This window comes from Myiozetetes cayanensis, unplaced genomic scaffold, assembly GCF_022539395.1.
Source record: "Myiozetetes cayanensis isolate MyiCay16 unplaced genomic scaffold, myiCay2020 scf6-25, whole genome shotgun sequence".
Lineage (NCBI taxonomy): Eukaryota > Metazoa > Chordata > Aves > Passeriformes > Tyrannidae > Myiozetetes > Myiozetetes cayanensis.
The window spans coordinates 1,361,006-1,387,779 of record NW_026087853.1 but is presented as its reverse complement, the minus strand read 5'-3'; the positions used below and the strand labels follow the sequence as shown (position 1 = coordinate 1,387,779).

At 51.5% G+C, this 26,774-nt stretch overlaps 1 protein-coding gene and 1 long non-coding RNA gene across 8 annotated transcripts in view; one reads left to right on the top strand and one right to left on the bottom strand.

The window, feature by feature from the left end:
* Nucleotides 1-26,046, bottom strand: part of SAMD4A (sterile alpha motif domain containing 4A) — a 93,646-nt gene extending 67,600 nt beyond the window's left edge. For 4 of the 7 annotated variants that reach the window (XR_007631599.1, XM_050336929.1, XM_050336931.1 and 1 more), the window contains exon 1: nucleotides 24,944-25,647. Coding sequence is in view for 6 of the 7 variants with exons in the window: in XM_050336929.1 (XP_050192886.1) it covers nucleotides 24,944-25,139 (196 nt within the window). In the remaining variant the exon portion in view is untranslated. Of the gene's footprint in view, nucleotides 1-24,943; nucleotides 25,648-25,949 lie in introns of those variants that run through there. The other 3 variants (XM_050336926.1, XM_050336925.1, XM_050336928.1) reach the window with 3 other exon arrangements.
* Nucleotides 24,702-25,311, top strand: LOC126651254 (uncharacterized). Its single transcript, XR_007631600.1, has 2 exons — nucleotides 24,702-24,764; nucleotides 24,905-25,311. It is a non-coding gene; the product is annotated as an uncharacterized LOC126651254 (long non-coding RNA).
* Nucleotides 26,047-26,774: the final 728 nt, after the last annotated feature.

The window sequence follows — 26,774 nt, the reverse complement described above, 5'->3', positions numbered from 1 at the left end:
AAATCCTACATTTCCTGCCCCTAAAGGCTTTTCAACCCCTGGTAGCTCATGGGCACTGCAGGGGCCAAAACCAGGTTCCAGGTCACCCTTCACTAGGGGATGGTCAGTTCCCCCCATCAGCACAGCGACCACTCTGATGTAAACAGCCACAAAAGAGAAGAAACACCCTCTCCCCCATCCAGCAAAAATTGATTTAAAAACCAGTGTAACAGCCAAGAAGTTACCACTCCCTTCAAATCCCTAACGCGCAGCCCGAGGAACAACGTCAGCAAAAACTGCAAAGCAAACGCCGATTTTTGTTTTTTAAACTGTGCGAGCAGCAGTTCTTCAGAATTCAGCTTTTCCCCAGTTTTGTTTTCCTCGTGAAATCTGTCAGTTTGAATCATTTCTCCGGATCAGGAAAGTGCTTTCTGATCCTCCATCCCCAGACCCGACAGCTCTGCTCGTAACGCCTTTAGAAAGAAAGAGGGGAAAAAAAAAAAAGGAAATCTTTCTGTTCTCTTACTCCATCCTCAAAGAGGCTGGTTTTATTCCTGATGCTCCAGCATATTTCTGTCTTTTACCACACTTCAAGGCTATTTTTTCCCTGCCAAAATATGCAAGGAAAAGCAACACAAGCCCTGCAGCTTTGGGGGAAGGGCCAGCCCTGCAGCTCTTATTATCTTTGGATGGGAAAAGGGAGAGAGAGACAGAGACGTTGTTAATGCCTCGGATATTTCTAGATCCTACCACTGTCCTACCAAGGAAGTCTGAAATATAAAATGCCATTGAAAATGTCACATGGGGCATTAAAAAAACCCACTGTAAGAGCCTAATTTGCTTTATTATCAGCATCTGGAGTTTTTTTTAATCCTGGTTACTCAGCTCATGTGCTGCTCTTCTCAAGTGAAACCATCTCCAGACCTTCACCTGGGAGGGGGGTCACAAGTTCCTAAACGTGCCTCTGATGTCAAACATTTCATGGGTTTGAAGGTTTCCTTGCAGCTGGGATGTGATGTGACATCCAGCTGCACATCCAGCCAGGGGAAGAGTGAGATGGGGCAAGACTCCAGGTTTGGGTCATTCCCCTACTGCTGACAGCACGAAGTGTGGAAGTCTGTGCACGTTGTTATTTTGTGGGATTAACCCCATCCCCTCAGCCCCAGAACTGCCAAGTGCAGTCTACATCAACTCAATCCACCGTGGCTGTGATGATCCATCACCCCTAAACCCCCAGTCCAACCACACGGATGCTCTTCTCCAACGATCCATTTAAAATGGGGGGGTGACATCAACTGATCTGCTGACAAGTCAGACAGAGAGCGAGCAGAGCTTCAAAGGTTCACTTCCTTCCCCCAGAACGAGACACAAAGTCCTGCAATCTGTTATCCATCAGGAAAGAAGTAGCCCAAGGAGATTCCCATTGTTCTCCCACTTCTGGGCGTCGGTTTCCCAAACTTACATCTCATCCCAGTGGGTCTGGATGGAACCCAAGGAAGTCCCCAGAAATGCCAGGCTTCTGGAAAATCAGAGTTTATGCTTGGAAAGCATCGCTTTATAGGCCTTGCTACCGAGAGGATTTCCCACACTTCCCATCGGAATGATCCCGGCACAAATCCCCTGTCAGGCTGAGGATGAGGCACCATGCAGGTCACAGATTAAGGGACCACAGCAACCATACAGGAATGGCAGGAGTTTGGACCTTCCCAACTTCAGCAACAAGTGTCCCAGGAGTGTGGATGACAGGGCAGGTAAACAGAACGAGAGATTCAAAAACCAGGATGGTTTGTTTGGGTTGGAAGGGACTTCAAAGAGCACCTAGTTCCAAACCCCTGCCATGGGCAGGGACACCTTCCACCAGCCCAGGTTACTCCAAGACCCATCCAACCTGGCCTGGAACACTTCCAGGGATCCAAAGGCAGCCACAGCTTCTCTGGGCAACCTGTGCCAGGGCCTGCCCACCCTCACAGCCAACAATTCCTTCCCAATATCCCATCTATCCCTGCCCTCTGTCTGTGGGAAGCCATTCCCCCTTGTCCTGTCCACTACAGACCCTTGTCCCAAGTCTCTCTCCAGCTCTCTCAGAGCCTCTTTAGGCACTGGAAAGGGCTCTAAGGTCTCCCTGGAGCCTTCTTTTCTCAAAGTTGAACAGTCCCAATTCTCTCAGCCTCTCCTCAGAGGATGGGTGCTCCAGTCCTTCTACCATCTTCATGGCCCTATAACATCCCTGACTCCGTGCTCCCCACACCCCTGGGGCACCCCCAGCCATCAGCCCCGTTCAGTACAACCAAAGCAAAACTCTCAGCTTTTCCTCCCCAGCTCCACAAAACAACGGGCATCTGTTCACCGACTCCGTCACGACACAAACTCAGACTTTACAGAGCAGTTTATCCAAAGCAATTCTTTCCAACTCAGGAAAACCAAGGCTGTCCTGGCTGAAGGACAGTCCACGCTGTTGCTCTGCACGTCAGCTGCCGGGCAATCCTGCAAACTGCCCTGAGTAAACAGCAAAAATGCTGGTTTGTTTTTGGTTTTTTTCCCCTTTTGATCGGCATCTCCCTGAGATGCTCTCACAGGAGGAGTCTGGCTCAGCTCTGGAGACCCAACAGGAACAGGACTTGCCGTGCCCACGGTTTGGGAAACCCCTCCTACCCCTCTCCACAGATGTTCCTCCAAACAGGACTGCTAAGGGAGCCGACACCTCCCTGTCCGGATGAACACACGGCCGTGTTTGTACCAGCACCGCTTTAATCGTCCCCACCAGGTGCTCTAAGGACAGGCTGGACCACGGAGGGACCATTGCAGACCTTCCGATGGGAAAAAAAAAATAGCCTTCAGGGTTTATTTTTCCCCCTGCAGAGCCTGCCCATCCCTGCAGTGCCTGGTTATGAGCCCTGGAGCCGTGGTCCAGGTGCCTGGTTTGAGGACACGAGCCGTCCCCTGCTTCCCTGGGTATCCGGCTGGAAAAGGTCCAGAGAGCTCTAATTAACCAAACTGCTCATTTACCGTCACGGAGTCGCTTTTCCCAAGGGCTCCAGCGGAGATGAGGGAGGAATGCTGTGCCCTGTGGGGGCAGAGGGACGCAGAGCTGTCAGCTCACACAGGTGCCAGTGTAAACCAGCCTCTCCAATGGCTTTATGGACAGGGAGAGTTGGGAATACAAAAGCTCACCGAGGCAGGAGTAGCTCCACCAACCTCCCCCAACACACCAGGAAGGGGTTTGCCCAGGGATGCTCCTGGATCCCAGGCTTGCCACGAATCTGCTCTCCTCAAGGGCACCCAGGTCTCATCATACATAATCCCAGCTCCTCTCAAAATAAGATTTTACCATAGGAAAGGAAGAAACAACCACGAGCAAAAGGATTCCTCAGGTAAAAAGGGATCAGGGAGCCCATATAAGACTCTCCTCCAGACAGAAACAAGCCAACTGTGGAGCCACAAACAGTTTAAGGGAACAGCAGAGAGCGTGGATAACAAGGCACATGTGGGAGAGAAAAGGGGAGCTGTGGTTAAAAATAAATTTAAAAGAAAAAAAAAAAGCAAAAGGCAGGAGAGTGGGACAAAAAAAGAAACCCCACCAGGAGTGATGCAGAGCTGGCCCTCAGTGCTCCAGCCCTTGTGTTTTCTGGCCTTATTTACGAAACACAAATAATCCAGCCTTCTCCGTAAGCAGCCAGATCCGGTGGAATTACATGTCTGAATACCCTCGGTAAACAGACAGAAAGCTGTGGAAACACAGCTTAAGGCAATGTTCCTTAACAAGGGGGCCTTTATCACCCAACCTGGCAGAGGGAAACTCGCTGGCCCTGGGCTGAAGTCCCTGCAACTGGTGTGTTCCACCGGCTCCGACCAGGATACCCCTGGCTGCACTCATTAATTTTCCCCTCTCACGATGCAGATGGGACCCACTGGAAACAGGCAAGGAAAAGGGATGCTGCTAACCATCACTGTCCCTTCATGGGGGTAGGAGAAGGGGTGGTGAGAGCAAAAACTGTGTCAGAACCACCCCCCCCTCAATGCTGAGCACCCGCCTTATCTCCGGGTAAAATCCCTGGCACGTCCCACCGGCGAGGACAGGCACAACGGGAGAGAGGATTTCCTGCCAGAGGAGCACATCACCCACTGGAGAAAGCAGCAGGCAAGAGCTGACCCCATTTCCCAGAGCTGCTGGAAAATGCTGAAATCAAATCCAGCTCACCCAGAAAGCAGGAGCTCAGCTCCGGGAAGGAGGGAGTGCAGTCGTCTGGCCAGACCCGGAGGATCAGCGTGCTCCCTCCTGGCTGCAGGATCTAAGGGATGGGAAAGTATTTTCCAGACCAAAAACACACTCATTTATTTTGCAAAGATCTCCTATTAAGGAGAGCCCTGTTCCTACAGGGAGAAACTCCCACCTCTGCCGAGAAGCTGCTCCAAGCTTTTTTGCAAGGAAACCTCAGGGCAGAGGGGTCTGTGGAACAATTCCTCCTTTACCCACCATCTGCATGGGTGAGGCAAAGGCTCCTTGCATGCAGGATGAGTGGCAGGACTCACATTTTTTTGCCCCAGATGGCCACATCCAGGTACCCCCAAAGCAGAAATCCCAATCCCCACCTCTCCTTCTTTTCCACTTCCAAACCCCTTGCCATGGGCAGGGACACCTTCCACTAGCCCAGGTTGCTCCAAGACCCATCCAACCTGGCCTTGGACACTTCCTGGGATCCAGAGGCAGCCACAGTTTCTCTGGGCAACCTGTGCCAGGTCCTCCCCACCCTCCCAGCCAAGAATTTCTTCCTCACATCTGCTCTAAACCTGCCTTGGCACTTTGAAACCACTGAATGGTTTCATCCACAATGAGGACTCAGGTACAGAAAGATGGGAAAGACGAGGGTTTGCTTTGGAAGCTGGAGATTGATGATTCTTCCTAAATATTTATACTTCCAAGGGTACAGAGGCCTTTCAAAGCCACACCTAAAGCCAGCAGCACATTTCCCTGTGCAGGTTCACAGGCACCCTCTGAGCACTGCCCAGCCCTGTGCCCACACCTCACTTTGTGCTTACTGCAGCGTTTTCTGACCAAAGACCTCAGCCTGAATCTGTTCAGCTCCCCAGCTCCCTTGGCAGGTAGATCATCTTCCTCTTACAGAGGGAAGAGATAAACAATCCCCCAGGATTGCCTTCAGCACAGGTCTTATGTGGTTTTTGTTTCTCCCAGATCTGCAGGGAGGTGTGTTTGCAACAGGGAGCACACGAAAGGTCAAGCATCAACACAGATGCTGATGCTCTGACTTCAACTCCTGCCTGCCCAGGCAGGAGCTGTGCCTGTGTGCTCTCTAGGTCCATGCCAGCAGGATTTTTTGAGCCCAGAAGAGCCCTTTTTACAGCCCAAACACAATTACAGGACAAGGCTGGATATCTGGGATGCAGGGACGTGGGTCACAGACCTTGAGACCCTGCAAGAACCGCTCTCACCATTGCTTCTCTTCCCTCAGTATCAACATTCCCTCCAAACCTCCCAACTCCTAATGCAGGAGTAGGGATGTTGCAGGTGAGGTGGAAATACAGAGGGCAGTGGATCCAGCAGGAGGAGGAGCAGGAGGAGCAGCTCCCACCACTGCAGATGCCCCATCCCATTCGCTCATCCCATGCCTGCATGTGCTGGCTCCTAAATTTAAACCAGCCAAGGCCTGGGGACATGTGCAAGCTGAGGGAGGGAGGGAATACATCCCCACTCTTTCCTTTGGCTCATCTCCAAGTCTTGGATGGAGGGAGCAGCTCTGGCACCCACCAGGCAGAGCCTTCATTCCCATTTCCCTGTCAAAGGCGGCGCAGCAGCAGCAGCAGCTGCTGAGAGCCTGGATTAGGGGCATCACCTCCCAGAGTCGTGGGATACCAGGGATCCAAAGGGTCCCCCTTCTCCCATCCCACAGCAAAAGCCTGGGTGGGCAGGCACCTCCTCATCCTAACACACTGGGAATTCCCATCCATACCTCTCTGAGTGGAATTACAGAGTAGTTTAGGTTGGAAAAGACTTAAGACCATCAAGTCCAACTGCAAACCCAGCACTGCCAAGGGCACCACTAACCCATGTCCCCAGGTGCCACATCTACACATCTTTGGAATACCTCCAGAGATGGAAGCTGGAATTCCACCATGCCCTCTGGCTGCACAAGCTGATGCTTTCCTGGAAGGTCTCCAAAGGACTCCAGGGTAGAACCAGAGGGGACCCCTCTGCTGAGAAAAAGGAGGGAGAAGTGGGATCCACACGGGAATCCCTTGACTCAGCGTGCTGCAACCTTCCACTAGCCCAGGTTGCTCCAAGCCCCAGCTCCAGCTGTTATTTCAGACAGAAAATGCTTCCTCTGTCATGGCAATCAGGAAAACGGAGATATTTCTGTGGCTTCTGCTCCGACGGGAAAACGGCTGGAGCTGAGAAATGTGGAACTGCAAAGAATCCCCTGTGAGCCCTTCTCAGGCTGCCTTGTTGGCTCTGGCACCAGGGACACAACACTGCTCTTTCTACCTAAGCAGGATTTCCCCTCCTTTTTTCTCCTCATAACCCCACATCACCAGCCAAAGGGACACCTGAGAGGAAGGCTGAACAGTAACTGTGAAAAGAGCTGGTTCTTCAGGAACAAGTGGAATACTGCAGGGACAAATTCACCCCCTGTTTGACAGACAAGAGGAAGCCAAACTCCTTTGGACAGAGAGAGGAGAACTGCAGCAGCCCCAGCTTCAGCCCCAACCGTCCAGTTCCATCCCACAACCCTGCAGGTCTTTCCTACGACCACAGACCCTTTTTGCTCAGCCCATGCTGCCACCACAGCTCCCTTCTCCCCAAGCACATCCCTAACGTGATTTAGTGTTTCCACCCTGCAGAAAGCACCTAATGCCTGGGGGAGAGGGACTGCAGCATTCCTGCTCCCTCCCAGGGATGAAGGACACGATGAACCACTTGCCCTCAAGACCCTCCCTTATCAGCTGGCTGATAAGGAGGGAAGGAAAATCCATAGTTACAAAACCTCCATCCTAAACAAGCAGAGAGATGCAGGACAGGAGAAGGAAGCCGTGCCCAGGCTGGGTGCACAAGGACCCCCGAAGATGCCAAGGAGATGATTTGGGACCCCCCAGCCAGCCTTGGGAGAGCCTGTCAAGAAAAGCAGCAGGGCTAAGAAAGGAGGGAAAACCACTGCACACATTCCCCAGTTTTACAAGCTTTTTCCAACTGCTAAAATAGAAAAACCCTGAGCAAATTTAGCAAAACATGTCAACAAGTTCTGTGCTACAGCCCAGACACACGTGTTCTCCTCCTCAGTAAGATGCATTTTTAGAAACCTTCTTTTGCAAAACCTGTTGCTGTTGGTGGGCCTTTTGTTTTCCTTTCTAGCTCCAAGTACTCACAAGCATCCTGGAGATTTAAAAAAAAAAAAGAAAGAAAGAAAGGACATTTTTAGACTTAAATGCGTGGAGGGGACTAAGAGTGTGTCACCACGTGTCTGGGATAGATGTTAAATCCTCCAAAACCATATGCTGGAGATTGCTCCAACAAAAGAGACTGCAATGATAAAGAGAAGCCTTATGTTCAAGTACCCGTTAGTTGTGCAAGATTAGAAATTAGCTCACAATCCAATCCTTGCAGAAAGGCTTTTAAAAGCACAGGATTTCTCCTTAACATGAAAGCAATGAACTGATAGCTCCTCATTATTGAATTACTCATTCAGATTTAACAGCAGCACGAGCACAGAGCTTCTTGTCATCTTCTGTGTCGTCCTGACAAACTGCAGGGCCAAGGGCCAGGGTGTCACATCCAGGATGGCAAATATATCCCGTGGGATTCACACGTAAACCCCCCTCCCAGAGTCACAGAGGGGTTGGAAAAGACCTCTAAGATCATCAAGGCAAATCCCTGACCGATCACCACCTCCTCAAACAGACACAGAGTACTGAGTGCCACGTCCAGGACACCTCCAGGGATGGTGAACACCTCCAGGGATGAGTCCCACAGGGACCTGGGCTGCCCTGCTGGATCTGAGGTCAAGGATTTACTGTCCGATCCACGCAGTGTATCCCCAGGGCATGGGAAGTTTAATTATGGAAAAAATAGGCCACTCAGTAGAATCAGAAGGGAGAAAACAAGGTGTTATGTTCTTCATATGTTTATCCAAACAGAAACCAGGTTGCTGGTGACTTGACCCTCTCAGGAGACAGGATGGAATACAGATACGCTTCAGGAAGGCGCAGGCACACAACCAAACACGTGCAATTATCTACATGCAAAATGTACCTGCACAAAAGCAGAACCCCAAAAGATGCCACAAAACCTACCAGGCACCCCAAAACTTCCGAGGAGCTGGGCAAGGCGCCTCCACCACCAGTGGCACGCTGCACCTCCGAGTCCCTCCACACAAGCCACCTAGGAAACAGCTCGTGCCAAAACTCGTGCTGATCAAACACACAGGGGGTGGGTGGACACCTCCATGCCCAAGCCCAATGTGGCCACACAAGCCATCCCCTGAAATAGCTCCTTCCCAGCCTCCTCCTCCTCCTCTTCCCAAACCTGGCTTTGGTTTCAGCTCCAGTTGTTCCCTCACAAACTGCTCCTCCTTAAATAGTCTCCCCTCCTCCTTCCTAGGGGAGGGTTTGTCCCGTGGGGTGACAGCGGGCTGCACGACCAGCAGGAAGCTAAAATAGACTTTCACCAAGATGAACACCCCGCTGGCAGCTGTGACACAGTGAAATGCAACCACCTGGAGGGTTAATGTAGGCAAGGATCAATGCAGAGACTGAAATTCATAAACAGACTGAACATTTCTTTTCTGCAGTGTATTCCCCGGAAAGGAGGAAGGTGGGAGCACCCACAGAATAAGGAATACAGCACTCAGGCAGAACAGCTGTGCACGCCAGGAAGAATCAGGAAGAAATTCTTGGCTGTGAGGGTGGTGAGGCCCTGGCACAGGCTAGCCCAGAGAAGCTGTGGCTGCCCCATCCCTGGAAGTGTCCAAGGCCAGGCTGGACGGGGCTTGGAGCAACCTGGGCTAGTGGAAAGTGTCCCTGCCCATGGCAGGAGGGTGGGATGGGATGATCTTTAAGGTTCCTTCCAACCCAACCATCCTGTCACTCTCCACGTGCAGCATCAACACGGGCGAGGAGACGGAAACAGGAAGGAACTAACGATGTTCTTGTCACCACCCAACGCGCAAAATTAGAGATTAATAAAGCAAAGCAAATAAATCTGAGATGCGTTTTTGGGGCAGAAAGCCCCTAAAGGGACCGGAAGGCAGGTGCTTTGATACCCTAAACGAGTGTCACTGCACGTATCCAAAGTCTGCCCAAGAGTTTTCAGGAGAGGTGGGTTTTGCAGTCTGGCCATCCGCAAGCAAGTGGTGCAGACCAAGGACTGAGCAACACTGCAAAACCAGCTGTGAACACTCCTGCCATCTGAACCTGGCCAATGGGAAAGAAAACTGACCTGGATGCTGGGATTACCATTGGAAAGCCCAGCCTTCCCTCCCTATCCATCAGAAGTAACAGCAGTGGCTACTTGCTGCAGAGCAAGCCAGGATTTGTATTTATTAAGCAGAACTATCAAACAGTTTGTGGTTCACCACAGAAAAAATTCATCTTAGGGAAACCAGAGCGCTGGTGCAGCATCAGATACAGTTATCTCCAGAAGTTGTACCCTTATCTGGCTCCAACACACGGCTCCTCCTCGGGATAGGCGGTGGTGGGACGTGATAAATGGTCAAACCATCCTTAGCAACGTGAAGGCATCGCATCTATAGAACACCGGCCTTGTGTAAGAGAGTAAACACACAGAGGGAAAAGCAGCTGGTGATATGAGGGGAAAAAAAAAAAAGGGGGGGGGAATCCCTACTTCCCTGCCAGGATTTATTTTGAAGTGATGACTGCTCAAGCCTGCTCGGGGAATCGGTGTGTCGGGAGGAGCTCCCGTGCGAGAGGACGAACGGTGACTCAGCAGGTAAGAGTTGTCAAAAAGGTGTCCAAAAATTGAAAAGGGTAGGAAAAAAAAATCCTAAGGAAAAGCTATAAATACCTCGAGCAGTTTTGCTTTGTGCCCTGGGTGGATGCCTGTGGCTGCAGATGATGCTCGGTGAAGTGAAGGGGGGAACTCTGTCCCCATCCCCAGCACCAGGGGGGTTCCCTCCTCCAAAAGCAGGACCCCTGACCCCAGGAATCACTCTGGGATCTGTGCCTGCCCCAAACACAACGTGCCAGGGGATCCCATCACCACTGAATTTCAGCTGTGATGCTCAAGACAGCCCCTCAAGGCACACCTTGCTCCAGCCTTCATCCCCCTTTACACATCGCTCCGGAGAGGATGGGATCGGGATTTTTAAGGTACATTCAGACCAAAAAAAAAACCTCTCTTCTTTTTTTTTTTTTTTACATTTTAAATAAAAGTCAAAAAGCCCAACCAACATGAAAGGCTGCATAAACACTCCTCCTTTCCCCAGCAGAAATTACAAAAATGCCTTTGAATTTGTTTTGGCAAGAAACAATGTTTTTTATGAAAGAGCTTCATTGAAAAGTCACAATTTGGAATGCATTCATCTATTCTACATTTTTTAAAAAGTTTTAATTACCACTTTAAGGGTATTTTGACATAGTTTATGGTTTGTTAGATTGTGCTGTGTGCTACAAATGCCAAACACACCTTTTTGGAAGAGCCTTATTATTGTACTAATGCAAAATGTGGGGTTTGTGCTGCCGAGACTCGTGTCGGCAATTGAAAAATAATAAATTAATTCCATTTGGAGAAAACGCTGCCATTTATAACCCAGCAATTAAGAACAGATTTAATTTTAGATATTGCTGCTTTCTTCAGCTCGCTGAGTTATTCAGCACCGACACTGGTACTACCAGTTTATGCTCAGTTCTTTAAAAAACAGACCCAGGCCAACTTCTCACCCCTTAAATTAGCAACGACAGACATGAAAAGTTAATGCTGTTTTCCTCTCTCCTGAAAGCTGCAACATACGGATTTTGCAGGGGGAAAAAAAAAAACAACAACAACAACAAAAAGCAAATGCTGGGATTTCTGCTATAATTCCATCCAAATTCTATCAGCCAGGGGCACAGAAGGAGTTAACAAAAAAAAACCCAAACCTCAGTGGAGCGAGGCAGAGCTGACTGTGTTTGCAAACCAGGGTGTGCAGACATTTGGAGGGAGAGGAAAGCAGCCCGAATCCTGGCTCTGGAGGGATTCCCACACCCCCATCTCCCTCCCCCAGGCCAGGCAGTGGGGCAGCAGGTAGGAGATGGAGAAAGGAAAATGCTCTTTATTTGGCCGTGGCTCTGGCAGCAGGAAGGTGATGCCCAGGGAGGGCTGGTGCTGCGGGCAGGGCTCCAGCTGGCACCGGCAGGGGGGGATGGGAGGTTTGCCGGCTGCATCCCACACAGGGAAGAGCTCCAGGGAGCAGCACACCCATCCCGAGGGTGCCAGGGCACCAGAGAGGGAAGGCTGATGGGAAATGGGATGTGTCCTCAGCATCTGCCCTCGGGCACAGGGCACAGAATGCTCACTGTGATCACCAGCAAGCTCTGCACGTGAGAACAGCCCCTGAGGCCAAGGAAAGGGAAGAAAGAAGGGACACACAGAGGCTGCAGCAGCCGTCCAGACTTGGAAAGCAAAATTAACACCTGTGGAACGGGGCAAGGAGTGAAACGGTTCTCTAACAAAGGCAGTGGAGGGCCCTGGGCATCCCCTGCAGCACTGAGGTGACACGGTTGTCACAGCAGCACAGGACAGGCTGGGGGATCCCCAGGGGCGGCAGGACCAAAGCACGGTGTGCTCTGGCCACGGGAATGCTGTGGGGTTGCTGCAGGAGAAGCAGGATGATGCTCTGGGCATCACCCAGAAGCCAGAACGGGCAGCACACCCAGAGCTGCATGAAACCAGCCCGGTTTGGGGGTTTTTTGACATCAAGATGATGAAGACAACACTCACCACAACAACAGTGCAACAAAACGGTTCTGTAAACCAGTAAAGGGATCACCCCCAAAGCCCAGCACCTGGGGGTCCCAAAGTCTGGGATAGAGTGGCAGGGCTCACACAGATCAGCTCAGATCCCAGGAGAAAAGCTCCCTCCATCCTTGGAACCTGCCATGGGTAAACACGGATGTGTTTTAAAGAGAGCCACGCGACGAGGACTCAAAACCCAGCACCCTCAGAGGGGTTTGCCAGCCCCTGAAGGATCCAAGGGCACCTTCATCACGCCTTTACCTGCCCTCCTGGGACACATCTGAAACCAAGCAAAACTGAACTAAACCTTACAGGGCTCCCTCTCTTCCTTGTACAAAAAATGAAAAAAAAAAAAAAAAATCCCCAAGCACATATTTTTATTTACCAAGGTTCCAGCAGTCTCATTTCCTGCTACGTCCCTCTCCAAGGCAGGAGTACTGCTGCACTAACTGTAAGTCTATGGAGAAAAAGGCTTCCCTCTGCTTTCACACTGGAATTAGTTACGCTCAGCCTGACCTTGCATTATTTTGAAGCTCTGCAACATTAAAAGAAAATTAAGAGTGACTTGTTAAATCCTTTCAAAGGTAAAACAACCCAACTGCTCCAGGTTCCCTTACAAAAAAAAAAAAAACCTGCAAACCCAAACCCAAAACGAGCTCTTAAATCACAACCAGGGCTTTAATGTGGTAGGATTTTAGTCTTATATTTTAAATTCATTCATTTTTTTTTGTTCATCTGAACAATCACAGCGGCTTTAATGAGCTCTCCCTGTGAAAACTCCCAGCTACAAAGGCTCACATTTGCTCGTGTTCCAGAGCTCCACACACCTCGAAAGGAAATCCTAAAGCATCGCGTGCTTCTTAGCAGCCAGATTACCAGCTTTTAATCCTCTCTGCCAGATGTATTTTTAATCTTTTTGTGTGTAATAAAGCAAATTAGTGTAGTTGTACGGGCAGACCGAACCAAAATACGCACATCAGATTAAAAGAAGACCCGAATTTGGTTGTGTTTTGAAGATCTGGCAAGGAACGGAGCTGGGGGCTGAATTCAGCCCTGCAGGCATTGCCAAAGGAAGAAGCTGCTGCACGGTGAGTGAGGAGCTTCATCACCTTTCAGACACAACTCACAGGCTCCCATTCCTCTGCCAGGTCCCCCACAAGGTCCCACACCAGCTCTTGGATGAGCAATCACAGCACGGTTTGGGTTGGAAGGGACCTTGTAGACCATCTCATTCCACCCCCTGCCATGGGCAGGGACACCTTCCCTAACCCAGGTTGCTCCAAGCCCCATCCAACCCGGCCTGGAACACTTCCAGGGTTGGGGCAGCCACAGCTTCTCTGGGCTGGGTGTGCCAGCTGTGACCCCCCGCAGCCCCAGAGGAATCTCTACAGCAGGAACCCTTCTCTGAGGTGGCTCTCAGCATCTCCCCTCCAAGGGATGGGGCAGAAGTGGCCTGGGACAGGGGTGGAGCCACCAGGTCCAGGCCAGTGGCTGTGAGGGGACAGGTTATGTCCCAGGAAGCTCACGAGTGAGTTCTGTGCCACAGAACCAGGTGCTGACCAAAAGACCAATTTCCAAGACGTGCAAAGAGCACCAAACCCGTAAATCTGCCAAAATCGGGGGCTTTACACCAGCAGGGAGTCGGATCTCAGGGGTCTGTGGGACAGCAGGGCAAGTCCTGAGCCTCCTGTGGCAGGATCCCTGGTTATCACACACTGAGATTTCTGACTGCCCAGGGCAGGGGGGGAAAACAGCAACTATTTCAATTTTATAAACAGAAAGCTACTGAACATCAACGCTGACATCCAGTTTGGCTTCGGGAGGGATTTAAAGAACTTGGGCTTCTTCGTTCCCTAATCCCACACCGTGCTTCCCTGCTACCAACCAGGATCCACTTCTAACAATGCAAAAGCATCTGCCCACATTTTTGCAATTATTCCAGACCCGGCAGAGAGCACCCTCCCCTTTCTGTAGGGTTAATCTAAAGAACAGTTGCCAAAATGCTGGGAACACAGTCGAACAAGAGCTCCTCTGATGAAATTCCTCCACTCCATAGAGAAACCAGTATCCTCCAGCTGCTGTGGCTTGTCCAGAGAGATCTCCGAGTGTTTACCCGCTCCCATAAATAAAAGGGGGAAAAAAAAAAAAAGATGACAAACTGAAAGATTCGAGTGCAGCTTGCAGAGAAAAAAAAAAATATGACTGCAGAGCCCCTGCCATGTAACCACAACACAGGTTTTACTAATGCAACATTTGCCTTGTGTGAAATACAAACCCGGGGCAGCAGCGGAGGGAGGGCAACGCCGGCCACCTGTCCCGGGGACAGAGACCACTTCCAGCAGCTCCATCCCCTTAAATCCCCCTTCTCAGCTGGAATCTCTGATCAGTCATTTATAAAAGCCAGGGAAGGCAGGCTGGACAGCTGAGTTACAGCAGCTATTTATCCACGTATGCCTGAATTCCAGCAGACACCTTTATTTATAAAGGCTCTCTCCGGCTGACCGGGATTTGACATCGGCTACAAAAAGCACTCGGCATCCAACTGGCTGCTCCAGAAGAATGTGAGGAGAGGTTGGTGAGCACAGGCCAAGCTGACACCTTTACACAGATTCCCTGCTGCTGCCATGGCTTGGAATAGAGCAGGTTTAAGTAATTGATTTCCTGAGCAGACACACTGAGTTGCACACCTTTGCCTCTTCTGCTGCGGGTTCAAGTGAATTGTTTTCCCCCTATCGCTAATTCTAATAGAATATTTGGAGTATTTTATGTTTCCTGTATGTTCATATATTTTACATGTGTTCTAATGGAATATTTAGAGTATTTTATGTTTCATCAGGCCTATTTCCCCTCACTTTAGACCTCCTGGGTCTGCACTTTCTTGCTTGCCAACCTTTAGGCTCACCCTGACCTGAGAGCCCTGAACCTGGACACTCACTTTCCATGAAACTTGGGAAAACCCAGGACTCACAGCTAATAAAAGTGCAAGGGGATGGGGAGGAAGGAGGTGGAAAGAAAAATCAGCTGCTCACAGCTGGTTTTCTGTAGCTCCAACAGTCACAGTGGCAACCCCTGCTAACAGAAGGTGACCAAGCGCAGGGCCAAAGTGTGAATTCCGCTTTAAATGGACAGAATTCCCAGGAGCAGCAGGTGCAAACACAGCCTGCAGGGCTCAGCTGGGCCAAGGGAGGTTGTGATTACCTGTGGGCTCACACCACACTCCTGACTCTGTTATAATAATCCGAAACAAGAGCTGGGCCCCAGCTCCCCATGGGGCTCCAACAGAGCCCAGCACAGGGATGGTGAGGAAGAGACTTCCTTGCCTGGGTTCTCATTTTTAAAGCAAGGACCACCAAAAGCATCCTCCTGTGACTTTCCAAAGCAGCCCTGGAGAAGAGAAAGCTCTGGGGAGACCTTGGAACCCTTTTCAGTACATAAAGGGGCTCCAAGAGAGCTGGAGAAGAACTTTGGACAAGGGTTTGGAGCGACAGGACAAGGGGGAACGGCTTCACACTGCCAGAGGGTAGGGTGAGACTGGATATCAGGGAGAAATCCTTTACTGGGAGGGTGGAGAGGCCCTGGCACAGGTTGCCCAGAGAAGCTGTGGCTGCCCCATCCCTGGAAGTGTCCAAGGCTGGGTTGGACGGGGCTTGGAGCAACCTGGGAGAGTGGAAGGTGTCCCTGCCCAGGGCAGAGGGTTTGGAACAAGGTGAGGTTTAAGGTCCCTTCCAACTCAAACCATTTTGGGAGTCTGTGATCCTTCCTGCTCCCAGTACAGGACTGAGCCCCAGCACAACTCTCCAGCTAAAATTCCCTACAGATGATGAAAATCTGGGGGCTGAGAGCGACAGGAGCAGCCAAGGGACCTCGGGCATCCCTCACAGCACAACCTGAAGCTCCAGGGAGGTTTCCCAGGTTCCCCTGAGGCGCTGCCAGATGGGATCCCCACGGGCCACCCTGAAGCCTCCAGCAGCAGGATCAGGAAGGAGCTGTGTCCCTGTGCTGCTGAGTAAGTTGTTATGGTTACTGAAGGGTTTGCTGGGCTTTTTTCCCCTCCTCTTTTAAAAAGAATTCTTATCAGTTTAACATAATACCACCAGTCAATAACAATTCTTATCTTAAAAGGTCACTCAGGTAGTTATAACTCAACATTTCATCTGTGTTTGCATTATCTGGAGGGAAACAGCCTGGAGACTTTGTAATTTTTTTAATTTTTTTTTTATAATCCACTTCTTTGGAACTGTGAGATTTAGAAAATAAAAAAAAACCAAAACCCTACCCAGAACCAAGCTGACCCTGTGGCAATTTGAGCACATCAGGGAACTGAGAGACAAAAGGTAGAAAAATCACATTGATGTTTGCTGCATGAGAAACAGGGGGAATATCCCAACAGGAAAACTGTGAAAAGCAGGGAAATGCATGGATGCAGACCAGAGCTGCTGCAGAAACACCATGTGCTGCTTGCAAACGTCAGATCAGCCACATTTCTCCACAACAAAAGTTGTGGGGTTTTCCCTCCACATTTCTCACCCCGTTTTCCTCCTCACTTCCCACTGCAGCTGGAGGACACAGAGAAGGGGGTCAACACAAAAAACCCAGTGATGAGAAAAACTGATCTGTGATTTCAGGGTTAAAAACACAGTAAACAAGGAGCAAATGCAGCGGCACGGAAAGTGGGTTTTAAAATGCTTCCAGCCAAACCTGGTCAAACCCTGTTTTATCTTCTCACTATTTCTTCTCATAACTACAGTTAAAACTCCAAACACAACGTGTGCCCATTCCCCACCAGGCAAGGTGCAGGAGAACTAACTGGTTAATAAGGAAGGCAGGTTTGTGGCTTGTCTGAAATGAGTTTCATCAAATTAAAAAAGAAGAAAAAAAAAAAAAAGAAAAAGAGCAATCTGGAATTAATTACTTGTGAGGATCAGTAACAGAGGAGAAGCTTTTTAAAGCACTCTGTGCTTCTACTCCAGGGCTGCCTTGATCAAGAGCAAAGAGCGGAGCGGAGCTGCTGAATCCTGCAGATGACAGTCACAATATTAACATTATTTTAAGTAAAATAACATCTTCAGGCATGATAGCTCAACCAGCTGGGCCACATCCAGCTCCTGCAAATAACAGGGAAGGCTTGCAGGGGCGGTGGGGGAAGCTGGCTCAGCCCTGGGTGCAGCAGAGCCGTCAGTACCAGCCATCCGTGTCTCCCATCACGGACAGCCCCACTCTCACAACACGGAACGACCATGAGTTTGTTCAAGGACAACACCCGTGGATTATTTTTTATAGGATACAAGGAAGCTTTAGCGCTGCGGCTCAAGCGCTGCAAAGGCCCTGAGAAGGGCAGTCACCATTAACAGCACAGAAATATACGGTTTACACCCTGGGTTCAAGAAGATCAGAAGTCTACAGAGTCATCACTGCTCCAGAATGAGGTGCTGCACCACACACCTGCACGGCACTGCATCCACAGAGCCCTTTCAGAAAAAAAACCATGCTAAAATTCAGGCACCTTCACCAAAATCCCTGATATGGCCCTGCCACAGAGTCACCTCAAGCAAACACTCAAATAAAACCACCTGCTGTGAGCCAGGCATCGGATGGGTGAGCCTGCACTGGGAAATCCTTGGATTACACCTCCTCTTGCCTCAGCCAGACGTGTTTGTCTCTGGCACAGAAAGACCAGCAGAAGAAGGTAGAAGGAAACAAGGCACCTGCCAGTACAAAGCAAACTGGGTTTCTGCCTCCTCACCCTGCCCAGACTCATTTTCTGCTCATTCCCCAGAAGCTGAGTTGCACGGCCCTCATGCTTTGAGAGACAAAATCCAGCTCGGAATCCCCCCCGTGCCAGAAACAGAACTCCCTAGGCCTGCAAAAACCCCCTTCCAAAAAAACAGCCAGCAACACCTTCTCCAACAGAGAAACAATCCCAACCTTGTTTTGATGAGATCCTGCCCTTCCACTTAATGCATCTGCTGCGGAAGAGGAAGTCGGGAACGGATCTGCTCGCTCCAACCTCAACTTCGTTCGTGATTCCTGGGCCAAGATGGAAAGCCACCGGCTTGGCCGTTTGCCACTGCCAAACTCACGCTCAGCCGTGACCTCTGCAAAGCTCTGGGTCTCCTTCTTAGGACCAGAGCACTGCAGAGTCAAACATATTGTTTAAGGAGAAAGGATGAGCACGCAAGCCTGTGGATCCCTTGCATCAGACCTGCAGCCTCTTTTAGATCCCTAGGCAGCCCTTGCGTAACCAGGAGTTAGTAAAAAAGTAATGGTCTTGTTTATTCAATGAAAATAGAAAATACAAAGGGCACGTGCACACACACAGTCCATGTGAGGGCTCATCCCACCACCCTCGGGGGGGGCTTCTGCAGGCAAAAAGGATTTCGAACACCACGACCTGCGCTTTGGGTGGGCCGATGGGGTGGGAACCCCAAAACTGCACAGCAGCTTCTCCTTCCTCTGAGGAATCCCACCCTGAGGAGCCGTGGGCTCCCATCCCGGCGTTTGGATGCAGTGGCAGTGCGAGGGGTGCCCTTTCTCCCAGCGGTTATCTGTGGTAACACTAGACACGAGCACGACGCCGGAGCGCTAAAGCACTGACGGGTGCGCCTTAAAATAAAGCCAGCGTTCACACCAATCACTATTTCAGCTACACCGGCTGCAAACACAACTCCCAGCTTGGTAACGAGTGGCCTCCGTGGGCCATGAATTAAATAAAGGCGTTTTCTTGATGGAACATGAGAAAAAGAAAGGGCAGAGCTTGAGAAATCATGGGGATGTGGGAATTCGCACCGTGATCCACAGAAACCTTCATCAGCTCCTTCAGGGAAAAGGCAGGAAAATTTGGCTGACTGGAGCATCAACTGGCCCAAACGTAGATGTAAAATACAAATGGTGGGACAGGCACACAGCCCTGCTCAGATGCTGAGGTCTAACATGCCAAAGGATGCAACTGTGCAGGGGATCATCCACCAGCAGCAGCCCAGGCTACGAGCAGAGAGCTTTCCACACTCATCCATTTAATCTCGTTTGCAGATAAGTGTATTCACAAACTAGATTATTTTAATTGATGGCTCTACAGCTGGTTCCTGTTCAGCTCTAGAGCTAAAGCTGTCCTCAGCCTCTCCCATCATGGGCTGAGGAGGGTGATGCCTCGTGCAGTTCCTCCCCTTCAGGGCAGTTCCTCTTCCCTGCACCCGCTGTGGTGGGACAGAACTTCAGATCCACTGCTTTTCCAAGCACAAATACGAGATACCTGCACAGAAGGGGAGCACTTGGATAGGAGTCAAGGGAGAACAAGCCAGGCCAGGGAAAGAATTCCAGCTCAGGTCTGCAGTGATGCATGAAATGCTTCTCTGCATCTTCCACACGCACTTCAACAGCGGGATTTTTCCCAAATGAAGTCAGTAGGGAAATTAAGCCTGACATCAGGCCCCTTGCTGGGCCATGAATTACCTGACAAAATGGTTAAATGGACACTGCAAAGGATGGAAAAGTCTCTCTGGGAGAAGGCAGCCCATCTGTGGGCAACCCTCTGGCACCAGTGATGCACCAGGCAGCAAACCAGGCTGTTCCCATTCGTTAACTTTTTCCTTCCCATTTTAACCATTACTACCCAAAAATGTTCCCCCAGGCAAGTGCTGCCACCCCCCACCCAAACAACCTGGCCCTTGTTAGCCCTGCCCATGGAAAAGACCTTGCCATTTGTGCTCCCAGTGCTTTGGAAATGAGCCACAGGGAGCATCTCCCTCCTGCTCCAACTGCAAGGGACACGTGCCAGGAACCACGAGGGAAGGAGTTTTTAAGCAAATAAGAGAAAATACCAAAGAATGAAGTGCAAGCCCAGAAGAGTCTCCTCTAGGTCCCAGCATCAGGGACAGCAAAGGGAAGCCTTTGTCATGCCATGCCACAGACCTACTTCCAGCCAGGGACTGGCACGAGTCAAGCATTGGCTTGTGGTGCTTCCCACAGCCACCCTGAAAAGTATCCTTAAAAACTAAAGTATCTCTGAATTACAAGAGAATACCAGGTATGCAGTGCTGGTTAACACTGCTCTGTACCTCTGTACCCCTCCCTCCTCTTGCTTCTCTCCAAAAAGCCCAGCACAAACAGGTTTTAGCCCCCAGGTTTGCAAACCAAACCTGGCAGCAGCTCAAGCACCAGCAGAGATTAAAAGAAGTGTGTGAGGGGGTCACTGGGGGCCAACTGCAAAATTTGCAAGGTGGAGGGGTAGCAGCTTCCTGATGGGCTGGGAGACTGTCTGTGGCCAGGGCAGCAGCAACAGCTGTAGGGCTGGAGCCACAGGGACCTAAGGATACAAGAAGCAAGGTCTGCAGGAACATGTAATACCTTTTAATAGACCAGATGGTACAGCTGGGGAAAAAAAGCTTCCACAGCCACACAGGCCCTCCTTTGAGCTGGTGCACCTTCGTGCCTGGCCATTTTTTCCAGCTGCATCAGTCAGTCTATTAAAAGACATTACGGCTCCCTGCAAACCTCGGCTCTTCCTCCGGCCAGTCCTTCCTTCCCAGGATGAGGAATCCAGCTCATCCCGATGCTCCCATTGTGATACCTGACAGGCTGCTGAAGTGAAATAAAGATTTTTGGCCCTAACATGTGGAGGAGCAGTTAATGTCCTGTGCACAGGGCAGGGAAAGCTCGTTGTCCTTCAAGGCCAGGAGTTTAAAGCTGCCGCTCTTCCTTTGGTGCCAGGTGGGTGTTTGGACGCCTGGAGAGCCCTCAGGAGCCTTTGGGCACCTCTGTTCACCAGCAGAGAGCACAGGAGTGAGGAAGGCAGGTACAGGGATAGGATGTGGGACTACTTCAGAAAAAAAAAACCCAGTCACACCTCTGGCCATCAGAGAGGGGACAGTCAACAAGACGAAAGCAGAAGCACATCGTGCATTCCACGCCCAAAGCCTACAGACCCACTTTTCATGGATCCAGCCTTCCCTATCTCCTCACTGGGTCTGTAGCCCACCCCAAGCACATCTCAGTGCCTCAGGAAGAGCACAGGTCCCTCTCCCACAAGGCACAGAACGCTCCTGCCTGACCTTTACCGGCGGCTCCGAGGAGGTCGCCGCGTCCTGACGGCTCCGAGCAGCTGGGGCCGAGGCTGCCCAGCAAGGCCAGGCTGGAAGGAAGGAAGGAAGTTATAGCAGGCTTTTAAATAGTGCTGTGCAATACCTGAAACTTCTATTCCTGTGCACAGATAATATGGTTTCCATATTCTCCCCCCCCATGCCCAGCAGGCCAAACTGAATTAGCAACGACCCACATTCTTCACCAGCTGAACCATTAAAGCTTTTGGAGGCCTCCACGCAGGACAACCCCAAGATGTGCACTTCTCCAGTGAAAAAACATACACATTTCCTTCCATGTTGGCTTCCCACTTCTGTTTTCCTTTTATAATCAAGCAACGCCTTGAAATTTTAAGAAGACCACAGACTGCAGGTGGTCTCACAGCCAGCCCCCTGGGCAGCCCCCACAGCACATGCAGTCACCACATTGCTCTGCTCCCACACACCGGTGGAGTTCTCTGCAGGGTGTCTTGCAGACACCTCCCATCTGAGGTGGGCAACGTGGTTATATCCATGCTTGAGCAGTTATCCAAAGAACCACGGAAGCAGGAGGCTCCTCAGGGCTTTCTGAGGGTCGTACACAGCAGAGCCACGTTGGGTTTGCAGTCCTAACAAGGAGAGCTTGGCTGTGATTGTGAAAACACCTTCACACTTGGAGAAAAAAAACAAAATAGAACTGCTTCAAACTGCTTCTCCATGGCAATTAACTAGTTAAAAAGAGTAATTTTTTTCTTCCTTGAGGTTTTCCCACCTCATCTGCCATAGGGTAGACCTGTCACCAGGCAAGAAACAAGCTGGACACCTTCACTGAGAGGAGTTTTCCTCTGTGCCTGCTCCACACACCTGAAAGCTCATGAACCCCAGCTCCACCAGCCAGCTCTGCTCTCTCTTTGGGATCAACACTGTTGGTGATGATATTGCCAAGGATGGTGTTCATCCCCCACACATCAAAACAGCAGGACTGCCACCTCCTCTGAATGACCATAAACCAGGAGTAACATTCCAGTTTCCCCACCTCCCCACAGGGTTGGGACAAGCAGCAGGTCTTGCATGTGCAAAATAACTCACTTCCCACGAGGACCCGATGTAATTCCAACACTTGCTCCGGCACATCAGCCCAGCACTGCTGAAGTCACAGTGACATCCCTTCCCAGACAACGGATTTCACCTGTGCCCCATGGAACAGGAACATCCCACACCTTACAGCCAACTCCTACAGCCCATTAGGGCCGTGCAATCCTCATCACCCCACAGTCCCTCGTGCACCAGCACCACCACGTCCCCAACATCAACATGGACACCGGTGGGGCACCTACAAGCAGGGAGCCACCATTTCCAAGCCAAAAAAACACCAGGAAAACGCACCAGGAGCTACCTCAGGCCCCAGCCTGGGAGGGAATCGAGCCCAAATTAGTTATGCAAACACCAGGACTCAAAGAGTAACGAGTAGCACAAGGCTGGATGATGACGCTGCCGCTCGGGACTTGGTGTGACTCCACTGCCAGGCAAGTGACAAGCGCCAGACGGCAAAACAGGCACGGAACAGGAGCGATTTAAGGAATACAGGTGGCTTCACGAAGAAGGCAGCGCTAACACTGGAGCCTATAAAACCATTTCTTAACAGATCTTGCTTGCAAATCTCAGCTAACCTTCCCTCCACTGCAACAGGATTGCCTGGAAGAGCGCACGTCCTGCTCCACAGGATGCATGGATACGTCCATCCCATGGGAAAGCCTAAGGGGGCAGGTGTTTGGTGAGACAGAGGCACCCAACAGATCCAGGTTTTGGCACTGGGAGTTACAAACGCCCTGGAGGAGCAGCTCATTTTTGGAAGGAACCTCGGGGAGAGCTCAGTCAGCTCCACCGACGCACCGAGGGACGGGCAGCAGGCGGGATGCCAAGCTCCACGCGCAGGAGAAACCCTCGCGCCAGGCAAGGTCAGCGGGATTACAGGGGCAAGCAGGGATCGCTCGCACGAGCGGAGATGGGAACGGCCCAACCCCTGGTCTGCACCCTGGCTTACCCCGAGGAGACGCCACCACACAGGCGGCCCTACGTGACTCTGCGTCGGGGAACACTCCAAAACCCTGCTCTCCTTCAGAACCCGCCTTTCCTGAGGTCAGGATGCAAATCTGCCCCCTCCAGTCCCCTGACCCAGCGAGGGAACTGGGCCACCACCAAAGCCACGGTATGAATGAAAAACTGCAGTGCTGATAAAAACACCGAATTAAAAATATATGGTTCACGCCGAGTTGCAGAGGGAATCACAGCAAGGCTGTGCTAAGGCTGCAAATGTATCCCGGAGCAGCCCAGCTGGGAGAGCTTGTTCCCGCCAGGACCCCCCCACCGCCCCCCGGGGCCTCCCCACCCAAAGGGATGGACGAGGTTCATCCCTTCAGCTGTTTATAAAAGCAGCAGTATTGCGCCCAGACGCAGCATTCCTCCCTCTAATTCCTACAAGCTATATAAGGGAACGGCCAATTCCAGCCTGGCTCGCCCGTAGCCAGCCCCGATCCCTCTGCGCCGGAGCAGCCCCGGGCTCGGTTTCCTGCAGGAGGACTTAAATCCGTCCTCCTTCGGTGGAACACGGCGCTGCGCTGGACCCTGTCATCAAATGGCAGCACAGGCAGCTGCCAAACCCTGCCGGCTCGGTGCTCTAATAGGGAACAGCTGGAGAAGGACCCTGCATTCCTCCCGCCCCGTCCACACCGGGGGCTCTGTTCGGGATCCGGCCGCAAGATTTCCACCCATCACGGAACGCGGCTGCTCCCCGGCACCGCCGTGCACAGCCCAAACCCCAAATCCCAATCCCCCACTCCCCCGAGGGGTTTAAACCAAAGGGATGCTTTGCAACTGAGGGTGTTGCTTTTCTATTTTTTTTTTTTTTGGGGGGGGTGTTGGGTTTTCTTTTCGATTTTGGGATTTTTTTTTTTTTTTGGAGGGCTTGGAGGAACAGAACTACGCAACTAAAAGACGTTTTGCCTTCCCCGCTCAGCCTCCCTGTTTCAAAAACTCTACTTTAAGCGACTTGCATGCCTGTTTACATCCCCCCCTTAGGAACACACACAACTGTAACACCACCACCACCCCCCCATAAATAAACACGGCACGATTCGCCCGACGCTTTTGCCATTTCCACCCTGCTCCAACTCCGTTTACTTCCCAGGAGTTGAGCAACTTGTAATGGTGAATAAATAAAAGCGAAATACACTTTCCGCAGCCACGCACATTTTCTGTCCTGCACCCTCAGTAACATAAAACAGCCCACTCGTATTTTCTTAGAGCTCTGCTGAAACACAAGGGGGTATTCAGAGCTTCAGGAAAGAAAAAAAAAAAAAGCGTCCAAACAGGATCTGAATGATGAAATAGGAATTGCCACATTTAAAAAAAAAAAGAATAAAAATTAATAAATATAAAAAAAATAGGACAACCCAGTTACCCAGACCTTTATACAACAACAGTTCGTCTGAGGTAGCGATGGGCTGCTTTTGCATGTTGCAGAGAGCAAATCAAGCCACGTTGTCCAAAAGAAGCCTAGAAAATCCAGACTCTACGTGACCTGACTTACTTATTTCACAGGAAACTGCATGGAAGGAGGAAGGGGGGGGAACGCGGGGGGGAGAGGGGAAAAAAAAAAAAAAAACAACCCACCAATCATTCATGCTACCGTAGTTACACCACGCCATGGAGCGGAGTAGTTTGCTGTGAAAAACCAAACTGAAACAAGCCAAACCCCGTTTGGAAAATAAAACGTGAGGAGGAGAGGAGAGGAGAGAAGCTGTTCCCGCAATCGAGCCGGGGAGCCCCCCTCTCCCACACCGCGCTCGTTTCCTGGGTGCTATTTTTAACAATTTTTTTTTTTTTTTTTTAAATACATTTTGACGGCGTTAAGAACACGGCTCGGGGAGGGTCGCGGCGAAACGCCACTCACCGGGGTTGTTGGCCTCCCCTTCGAGGATGTGGAGCTCGGTGCAGTCTGCCAGGGAATGCTCGAGGCAGAGCTGGAGGAAGCGAGCCTGGGTCCGGCTGACGCGTTTGAGCAGGGAGAGCAGCGCAACAGTCTGCTCGCACTCGTTCCAGCCCTTGAACCACCCGGCCAACACGCCGACCTGGTCTCGGAACATCATGGTGAGCCGGAGGGACAGCTCTGCGGGGAGAGAATAAATAACCGGGACAGCCTCCCTGCCCCCGGCGCCGCCGCCGCCACCGTGCTCGGGGCAGGGCTGTTCAAAATAAAAATAAAAATAAAAATAATAATAATAATAATAATAGAAATAACGGCGATTAAAAATAAAAAGGGAAAAAAAGAAGAAAAAAGAAGAATCTCCTCTGCGACGCGCGAAGGGTGGGTTTGGTTTCGGACGCGGCTCTCGGCCTGGGCTGGGGTTTTTTTTGCTCCCTCTCTTCTGGCTTCGGTGCAGCGCTGGATTCCTGGAGGGAGGGAGCGAGGGAGGGAAGGAAGGAGGGAGGGAGGGAGGTGGTGGGGCCAAAAAAAAAAAAAAAAAAAAAAAAAAAAATTTTAAAAAAAAAAAATTTTTTTAAAAAGCCCAAAAAAAGGAAAACCCCAGCGTCAGGGCTGCCCCCTGCGAGGGGGCGGGAGGGGGGAGCGACCTCCTGCCGGTGGCGGCTTCACACCTGGAACAGAGAGAGGAGGGGGCGTCAGAGGGGCTGTGGGGGGGACGAGGAGGAGGAGGAGGGTGGGGAGGAAGGCTCGCCCGCAGCCCCGCTGCCTCCCTCCCACTCCTCACCCGCGCCTTCCCACACCCTCCCCGCGATCCCTCGGCGTCCACCGCCACCGCCCTCTGGGATTGGGGGCGTGGGGGGGAAACACCCGACACCCCCCTCACTGCAGCACAACCCCACACCACACAGACACACACACACAAAACTTCCCCCCCTCCCCTCACCCCGTACACACTCCATAAAAACACACTCACCTGACTCATGCCGGCCCCGGGGATCGGGGGAGGAGGGGGCGGCGCGGCGTTCTGGGGTGGCCGTGCCATGTCCGTGGGACGAAGGGGGTGGGAGGGGAGGGTGGGGTGGGGTGGGGGGAAGCGAGGGAAGGAGGCGGGAAAAGGGAAGAAGTGGGAGAACGAAGGGGGTGGGTGGCGCGAGCGCGCGCGCTCCGCGGCGCGAGACTGAGCCCGGCCGCGCGCCGGGCCCCCGCTCCCCTCATGCCGCTCATTTGCATACGGGTGACGTCATGCGGGGTGGGCAGGGCCAGCCTCGCGCAGGGGCTGGGGTGGGGCACACACGCGCGTCCCTCATTCCCGTCCCACCTCCCACCCTCCCCATCCCTCCTCGCGTTCCCGCCACTCCCCCCCCGGAATTTTGGGTGCTCCCTCCGGCACGGGGAACGCTGGAAAACACGCTAGGGCCTCCCTCCCGCACAACGCACCCTCCGCCCCGCTCCACGGCCTGCGGATTTCCCGCTGGAGGAAACCTCCCTCTAGCGGGGCTGCGGGGTAATGGCAGGGGGGGATGTTTTTGGGTGTCTGTGGGGAAACCCGCAGCTTTGGGCTCTGGTGAAATGTGGCACCGGGCAAAAATGGCAAATTCTAAAACGATTGTATTTGAAATTTCAATTTATTTTTTTTTTTTTGGCGGCGTTTTTTTAAGTATACGTTTGAAACAGACACGTCCAAGCGCTGCATGTGCAGAGAAGGACGGGATTTGTGCTTGGGGTTATCCATTTCCCCACGTAGACTTTATTTCCCTTTCCCATTTCTCATTTATTTCCATTTATTTGTTTTTTAACT